Source organism: Vombatus ursinus, unplaced genomic scaffold (assembly GCF_900497805.2).
Source record: "Vombatus ursinus unplaced genomic scaffold, bare-nosed wombat genome assembly UNPS02014310.1, whole genome shotgun sequence".
Lineage (NCBI taxonomy): Eukaryota > Metazoa > Chordata > Mammalia > Diprotodontia > Vombatidae > Vombatus > Vombatus ursinus.
In genome coordinates, this window is record NW_020954088.1 from 16,797 (window position 1) to 26,198 (window position 9,402).

At 41.6% G+C, this 9,402-nt stretch overlaps 1 gene segment (V, D, J or C); it reads right to left on the reverse strand.

Annotated features, from left to right (window-relative positions):
• Positions 1–2,766: 2,766 nt before the first annotated feature.
• LOC114042239 lies at positions 2,767–3,672 on the reverse strand. The segment is given in 2 exon segments: positions 2,767–3,257; positions 3,562–3,672. Coding segments are annotated over 2 exon segments (540 nt in total).
• Between the last annotated feature and the right edge of the window lie 5,730 nt (positions 3,673–9,402).

Sequence of the window (9,402 nt, forward strand, 5' to 3'; positions counted from 1 at the left end):
TGTTGGATGAGTTAAACAAGCTTACTTTATTCTAGTTTAGTCTTCTCAAAAAGGGTTGCTGATAATGGGAGCACCAACTCCTACAGCACTTCCTAATCACCCCTCTCTCAGGGGCTGGCAAGAAGGGGGGGCAATAACCCCTATATCTCAAGAGGGGCCAATCAAGAAAGGCAGAGCATTCCAGCTTGTGCACTCCCTTAAATCCTCCCAAGCGTCAATGGGGGCCAATTAAGGCAGACACAGTATCACACTGTCATATTCCGAAAATCCCCACTCACTGACCAGTGTTCTCTTGATTTATAGAGAAGCACATACAGAAGGCAATTTACCAACATTAAGCTTACAGGTTAAATTTAGCAATAATGTCATGACATAACACAGCGTAAGTGTAGTAATCATTACATTATGTTACCCCTGTACCTCACCATGCAGTCGCAGTGGAAACTGTTTATAAACATGATCATGGGAATTGTTATCTATTTTGGCCATGGATCCTGTGACCTATTATCTAAAAAAGAATAACGCAATCCTCCTTACTTACACCTCTCATCAAAAGCCCTCATCTGAAGTGTTACCAGTTTCAAACTTGCTTGGCCCTAACTTATCCTGTGACCTCTTTGGGGATCCCAGAGGGTGACAAGAGCATCAGAGAGAAGGACTCTTGGCATCTGCTTACCCTGGTCCCCTGGTTCTTGCCAAAAGATACTGTTCATGCTATTTTTTTTTAGACTGTACTGGGCTGCCTCTAGACCAAAGAAAAGGCCCTAGGGAGAAGGTGTAGTAATGGCAATTGCAAAAAGAAGGGCTATGTTCTTACTTTTAGAGTAGATGTGATAGTTCCTAGTTCACAAGATTGCTGTGAAAAATCAAAAGGTTGTCTCAGAATAGTGTTGCGTGGCTGTGAACTTGTGAAGTGGAGTTATTCATTCCGCACTGGGGGTTAGGGGTGGGGGCTCCCCAGAAATCTGAAAAATCCGAGGAAAAATGTTAGGCCCTCCCTTCATAGCAGAGAAGAAGTCTGAATTGCGATGGTATTAAAAGATAAAATATATTGGTATTATACAATATTATATACTTATTCTATGTGTTTCTGAGTTTCTAAACTTTTTCTGGGTCATCTGCTGGCCTTTGCATGTTGTCTGTGGCTTCTGCAAAATTCCCCAAAGACTTCTGGTTCCAGGATGGCAGAGTGAGGAAGGAACTCTCGGAAGCCTCCCAAATTCCCCTCCAAACAATTAGAAAACTGCCTCAGAAATTATCTAGGAGCAGTGAAGCAGTTTACCCGCCTGGCAGGAAAGGTCTGTCTTGTGCTGTGGGAGGGGAGTGAGGTCCAAGAGCAGCAACTGCAGGCAGCCTCACAGCTGGGGGATAAACAAGTCAGTTTATAATTAAGTATTCTTCCCCCCTACCCAAATCAAGCTGACTAAAAGTTACACGAGCTAGGAGATTTCACTTGTTTGAATATGAAGAAACAGGGTCAGATCACTCTGAACACTGATTGCATTCTACATGGCACATGCAGCTTTTCACTCCTACAGGGGTAAAGGGAGAATGGATCAAGGAGTAGTGAAGAATGTCAAGGAGATTATACCATCCAGGGGTTTCTATGTTTAAATTCTCAAACTGCAGCTTCATGAGAGCGTACTTCTCATATCAGTTCTAATTGTTAAAGTTGCTCCAAGATGGCCTCAGTCTCATTGTTCCCCTTCAGGTGCTAAATGATATGGTTTGTAACTCAGCTAAAGATTGTAAGTTAAAGACCTCAGCTGAAGAATAAAGTATCAAGATTTTGACGCCAAATGGTTCAGGCATGTTAGTCTGACATTATGGGGTTTTGAGATTAAGTAAATGGGGATGAGCATAAAGAGGTTTGAAAGGACTGAAAGTTCCCTATCAGTTACGAAAGAGAGGCATGTGTATTTCAGAATATGGAAGGAAGGAAACAAGCATTTATTGAGTGCTTACTGCATAAATGTTCTACAAAATGACCTCATTTGATCCTCACAACAACCCTGGGAAATAAGTCCTATTTTTATCCCCATTTTACAGAGAAGGAAACTGAGGCAGACAACAATTAAGTGACTTGGCCAGAGTCACAAAGCAAGTAGATATGTGAGGTTGGATTTGAACTCAGATCTTCCAGACACCAATGGAAGCATTCTATTCTCTGTGCTATGTAGTAGCCTCTCTGGCAATATTTGATTTTTCACAGTTGCTCAGATGAAGCTCTCATCTTTAAGCCTGGTGTTTAATTGGAAATCAATGGTAGTGAAGATTCCTGCTTTAGATTTTTAAAAAGGAGTAAAAATTCAGTTATAAAACTGGGGCAAATTTAAGTTTCAATAAAAGAACAGGATTAGACACCCAGGCATTTTTTTGATATCTTATTTGGTATTTTATTTTTTCCCAGTTACATGTAAAAACATGTAACATGTAACAATATTCATGCCATCCCCTCTGCTATCTTTGATCTGCTCCACATGAAACTTGTAAGTGTTGATGAAATACTTGGTATCTGCTCTTTTAGAACCTAAGCTTCTGGGGGGCAGGGAGTGTTTTTCTTTATAATCCAGTGTTTAGCAAAGTTCTTGCCACATAGTATGTACTAAATTGATGATTGCTGATTTGTTGATCAACTGACTTTGCTAGGTGTCTAGTTGTGGAATCTCTTGTCAAAAGGTAAAAAGACCTTAATTAGTCCACAAGCATTTATAAAGTACCTACTATGTACCAGACTTTTCTCATATAATTCCAAATTGGCTCGTATCATGGAACACTGGACAGCCTAGAAGCTCTCAGTGAATGCCCAAGAGAGGCGGAGAGGCCATACGTGTGTAGCCCCCACAGCACGTTCTGGGGAAGGAGAAGTATCTGGGGTACTGAAACCTCCCTGACCACCAGGCCTGAGCCTTGGGAGGTTTTTGTTCGAGAATATATCACTGTGGGAGGAACTTTAAAACTTTGCTGACAGTAATAGACTGCAGTGTCCTCAGCCTCCACACTACTGATGGTGAGAGTGAAATCTGTCCCAGACCCACTGCCACTGAACCGGGCAGGGACTCCAGACACCAGCCTGGTGGCCCAGTAGATGAGGAGCCTGGGGGCTTGGCCAGGCATCTGCTGGTACCAGTATAAGAGGTCATCACCATCACTATATGTGATCCTCTCACTGGCCTTGCAGTTCATGGTGACTCTGTCTCCTGGAGACGCAGACAGGGAGGCTGGAGACTGTGTCAGCACAACATCACCACAGGAATCTGAAAGAAAAAATAGATTAACATAGAAATATGTGGACATCCCTGTCAAATATTAGGTAATAATAGAGGTATTTAAACCCAGATGCCCCAAATCAACTTAATTGGCTCTAAAAGTGAGACACTACTCTGTGTGTTTCAGAGAGACATTATAGTTTCTGCAAACCAGGTCCCAGCTGTGCCTGTAAGAACCTATCAGCCAGTGCTGGGACTGACTCCTCATCTCATCTAGAGGAAGGGTCACAGCAACCTTAACCCTTCACCCTGGCTTTCCTGGAAACCTATCTGCCCTTTTGGTGTGTCTTACCCTGAGCCCAGAGCACCAGCAGCCAGAGAAGATGGGGCAGTGACATCATTCTGTCACCTGAACACCTGCAGGAGAGCCCTCTGAGCTCAGAGTGAAACAGATGGAGGCAGAAAGACATTTATATCCAGAGCAGTCACTGTGAAAGGTCCCTGGTGTATTCCTATGCAAAAGAAGGCCTGGGTCACAGGTCTCAGCCGAGGGATGGCAGATGCCAGGCTAAAACAAGTTGGCGCAGAGGAACCAAGCATTGTGAGACTTCCTATTATATCTATTTGATATTGTGCCCTTGTGTGTCTATGCCTTGGTGTAGATGTGTCTGTGCCTTGTGTCTGATGTAGGAATGATTGCCACAGGTCATGATGGATCAAGAGGAATGTCTGCTCTGTGTGCCTTAGGGAAGACTAGATTTCTGAAGCCATCACAGAGAGCTCTAAGCTCCGAGGCCTGGGGGGCTGTGAAAGGAGAGAGGAGGTCACGGTTTATAGGTTTCTGGGTTTTGTTTTTAATTCTGCCTCACTACTTCTTCCCTGAATGGAGAAGGAAAGGTAGGAGGATGCTGTGGAGGTTTCTAACTGAGTATGGGCAGGTCTCAGAGAAGGGCCTGGGACATCCATGCTGAGGACCTCTTGCTACAGAGACTATTTTTTTTCTGCCTGAAACAAAGGTTATTGTCTATCCTTGTCTCCATCTCCCATTCTCAGACATGAGGTCAGCACTGATGACCTATTTTTTGAGTGAGTATGTGTAGCAGGAATGAGAACTTCCAGTTGAGGAGATGAGAGATACTTGGATGGAATAATATAGTCCAATCCAAGGGGATAATTTCTGCTGGTCCTAGGTGAGGGCTGTTGCCTTTCTGAAAGAACTGGAGAAAGCCTGTTGGCTTTAATTAGAAAGAGGATGGAAACCCCCGCTTTTCTCTTGAGCACAGATCGGTTTGCAGCTAAGTGGAGGCAACAGAATGTGCAGGAGAGCTACTTGCGACTTCTGGAGAGGTTATTGTTCCAATTGAGTTGATGCATTTGGCCAAGAAAGGTCCAGCAGAGACTGAGAACAATGGGCAGAAATACAGGGATAAGTAGAATCACCAGAAAGGTCAGTGTTCCTGGAGAGTTGGAGGTATGAATTACCCCGTCTGTATGTACCACGGCCACATGTGCTTCCCCTGTGGATGCCCTTCCACAGTTCCCCAGCTACCTACTTGCCTTTCAGAAATGCCTCTCCATGGTGCTTGGAATACAAACATTGTGTGTGTGTATGTGTATGCGCACACATGTGTATGCATGAGTGTGTGTGGTTGTGTGTGCACGTGCGCATGTGTACAACCTTTCATGTGTGCTTCGTATGTTTGGACCCTTATTCCACTCATGCTAAGTATATTCATGTGAGAGTGGGCCCCAGATTTATGGGGAACATGCTTTCTTCCACAAGCTGAAGTTATTTCATTGTGTCTATCAAGCAATCTTCTTTAGTTTTGACATATTCATAAGAAATGACTCAAATGCTTTTGTAGAGTCAAATACAAAGAATATTAACAATGAGAGCTTATATTTTGTGCTCCTTTCAGTCAACTGTGTGACTGTAAAGATGTGATACCATTTGAGAAAGACTTTTCAGCGCTCATACCGTCATTAAATATGGCCTCAATGTAGACGTAAACCATTTTCATGAAGATTTAATAGAAAGAGAACAGAAGGCATTGCTGTCCCTGGTTAGAGATACCATCTCATGTTTCTCAGTAGTGAGAGTGTCTGTGTTTTTTTTCTAATCGTTTGGAATCTTCCTCTCTTTTCGACATCTTGAAACTTGATACTCACACGTCCCCAAAATTGTGTTGCCTTCAGTGGAGACCTCTGTCTACCCTTGGGCTACTCCAGCTGCCCTCTTCATATTTGTTTTCTTAGTCATTCTTCTTCAATGAGCCTCCAGTGGGAACATTAAGAACAAGCCGAAGTGGCAGCTCCACTGTCAGGGACAAAGAAAATAGTTTCTGGCAAACAACTTGGCAGATTTTTTCCTTTTTTTCCCATTTCTAGTTCTTCAATCAGTTTCATCCCTTGAGGTGACCTGGATTAGTTGGATCTTACACAAGTAAAACTATTTTCTCCTCAAATACTTGTCAGTGTTTTAGGTGGTAATATGGCTTATAATCTTCCCATATAAGACACAAATTTTCTGGTGCCCTTCTGTAAACCAGAGTTAGCCTTGGTGCACCATTGCTGGTTCTTTGGCATGGAAATCAAGTACTGGGGAGGTGAGGTTGTTTTTGCGAGGCTCTTTTGTCCTACTCGTATTGGTGATTGCCTTACATTGCTTAAACTTCCATAAGTTATGATGGTAGTTTGTGACTTTTAGCTGTTTCTCATTTTTTCTCATCAACAGATTCCTTAAATATATAAAGTTTGAGCTATTTTCAATGTATTTCACATAATCTAATTTAATTTTTCTTAAAATTATGTATTAATTTTCTTTACTTTTTGTCATAGAAGCAGCCAGGTCATACAGTGAATAAAGTGTGGGCCCACAGTCAGAAAGAGCTGAATTCAAGTCTGCCCTTAGATACTCACTTTTTTGATCCTGGGGGAATCACTCCACATCTGTCTGCCTCAGTTTCCTCCACTATAAAATGGGGATAATAATGCCTTCCATAGTTGTTATGAAGATCAAATGAGATAATATTTGGAAAGTCCTCAGCACAGGGCCTGACACACAGTAGGTCCTCAATAAATGCTTGTTTACTTCCTCCCACCATCTTTTCTCTCCCTCCATCTTTTCTTCCTTCCTTCTTTCTTTCCTTCCTTCCTTCTTTCCTTCTCTCTGTTCTTTCTGCTCTTTCTTTCTCTTAAACAATTCAATATTCTGTTAAATGTCAGCTCAGGCAGTTGATTCAGAAATTACTCAGAGAGGCAGCTTGGTGGCAACTGTCAGTTCTTTGGCCTTTTGAAATCCATTACAACCTGGTCAAGTCTGAATTTTGCAATAAAATATTCATGACCTGAACCACAGTCAGCTTTCATTTGTTGTTTATTTATTTCTTTGTTTTTAACTCAATTCATAGAGCTTCTCCATCCTTGGCTACATGGTATATAATAAGTCTGATTTTTATGTTGTCTGATTTTTACATTGACCATCTGGTAATTGTCCATATGTAGAGTCCCCTTTTGAGTTGGTGAAAAAAGTGTTTGTTATCACTGATAAGTTTTCAGGACACAATTCTATGAGTCTCTGCCCTGGTCCATTTTTTACTTCAAGTCCAAACTTTCCTGTTATTCCCAATTATCTTTTGATTGACTACTTTAGCATTCCAATCTCTTGTGACGAATATGACATCTTTTTATATTATTTCTAGAAGATGTTGTAAGTCTCCATAGAACTGATCAACTTTGGCCTCTTTAGCATCAGTGGTTGGAGCGTACATGAATGGCTTGCCTTGGATTTGACAGATATCATTCTGTCATTTTCAAGATTCTATCCCAATACTGCTTTTCTTCTTTTTTCTTGACTGTGAAGGCTACTCCATTTCCACTAAGGGATTCTTGCCCACAGTAGCATATGTAGGGATCACCTGAATCCACACATTCCCATCCACCTCAGTTCACTGACACCCAAGATGGTGAGGTTTAATTTTTCTATCTCCTATTTGACCCCAGCCAGCTTACCGTGGGTCACAAATCTTGCATTGCAGGTTCCTTTGTAATATTAATCTTTATAGCACCAGATGTTCCGTTTCTCACCAGACATATCTATAGCTAAGTTTCCTTTTGGCTTTGGCCCAGTTGTTTCATTCTTTTTTGAGTTATTTGTGGCTGTCCTCCACCCTTCCCCAGTAGAGTGTGGGACACATTCTACCCAGAAGGGCTCATCTTCCAGTGTCATAACTTTAAACATTTTAATCCTGTCTATAGGGTTTTCCTTGCAAAGATACTAAGGACTGGTTTGTCATTTCCTTCTCCATTGGATCACCTTTTGTGAAAACTCTCCACTATGACCTGTCTATTTTGGATAACCCTGCACAGCAGAGCTCATAGTTTCATTGCACAATGTAAGTCTCTCCACCAGCACAAGGCAGTGATACAGGAAGGGCTTGAAATAATGCAGGTGCCAATTGCAAAAGCGGCCAATGGCCTTCAGAGATGACCTTTAGCTCATGTTCAGCTCCTTGGCCTTGAACTACTCTTTCTGGCCTTTCCCAATATGGCCTATCCCACTGCCATTTCTTTTCTTATGAGCAGGTTGTATGATTGGTATTCTCCAAGACAACTCCTGATGCTCCCTGTGTAAGGCAGTCTTCTCTAGAGTTCCAAGTCTCATTTTGGGTTTTTAATGGACAGCCTAATTGTATCACAGAGACACCTAAAGCCCAGGCAGAGAAGATAAAAAAGAGGGAATGGATAGCTGAGAAAAGAGAAGGGTGAGGGATAAACCTGAGCCATTTAGAAAGGAAATGGGCTCAAATATTCTTGTCTCAAGATCCCCACCTCAAGTTCTATCTCTGTCATTCACCCCACTTATTCGTTTCCCAGGACTTGAATAGGATGATCAGGATGTCTTATTGGGGTGATGGTTCCTCTTTAGAATTCATTGGAATCTCCCAAGATTGGAGTAATAGCTTAGTGATTGAAGACTGAGAGGACCGTGGAAAAATAACTAAGTGGTGGGTTTTGGGTACCTGCTTTGAAATGAGTATCTGAGTGGCCTATGTTCTATTGTGGAAATTTATCTTGAGAATAGATAGGCATTAATCATTTGCACTGTCAATAGATTAACAATTGTGTGTCTAACATTATTCCCATGGCCTCAAGTCCAGTTTCATAAGAATCTCCTCATTGGTTAATATTCTGATATGCTGAATTTGTTTGTTACATGTTTTGACATAACATATATGCTTTATATGTGTGCATATATATTAACATAAAATACCTATTACATATATGCATATATTTATGTGTTAACACACTCAATGCTCCGTATTTGTATCAGGGGTGGATTTGGGAGCAGAGCAATCCTAGTCTTCAGGTTCCCAGCTTCGAGCAGGCTGACAGGTAGTTCCTGATTTTCTCCAGGGAACATTCTCTGAAGGGAGAGAAGGACTGTGGGAAGGAGCCAACATGTAGAGGAGTCAACAAGTCAAACATGCAATCCTACAATAGAGACACTTCACTCTAAGCAGGAAAGTTCAGTCACTCTTTGTATTGTCTGGTAGACAGAGAGACAGACAAATACATAGATAGACAGACAGAGAGAGAGACAGACAGATAGATAGATAGAGATGTAGATACAGCTTGAGACACTCCTACCTCAGTAAGGGACAGCAATTCTTTTCTCTTTTTATTTCTTCTTTGGGGATATCTGAAATGCTCTTTTAGATCAATGGATATATTTTACTCTGAGCAAGAAAGTTAATTCCCTCAGTATATTGTCTGGCATATTCTCATCTGTATAATTCCTCTGTTTTCTGTTTACTATCAGCTTGGATAAAAGGGTTCTTTTGATATGTGATATCTGCGATCTTTGTGTAACTGGCATTTTGTGGGAAGGGAAACAAGTCTGAGATATCCATATAACTTGGGGCAATCCTTTCCCAGTAAGAACTAGCAATGAGGAGTTCAGCTTGGACTTTAAAGTATTTGTTTTCTTAGACTAACATTCTTAAGATAGAAAAGAAGGTTGTAATTCTAAGCGGGCACCCAATCTATGAGGAGAGACGAATGACCAGCTTCTGGACACCAATCCCTTGTTCCCCTTATTTGCAGTAATTGAAATCTTCCTTGGAAAAGTTTGAGTAGTGGAAACTCTAGAGAGATCTCTTCAGGGCCTGCTGACATGAATAGATAAAAAAAA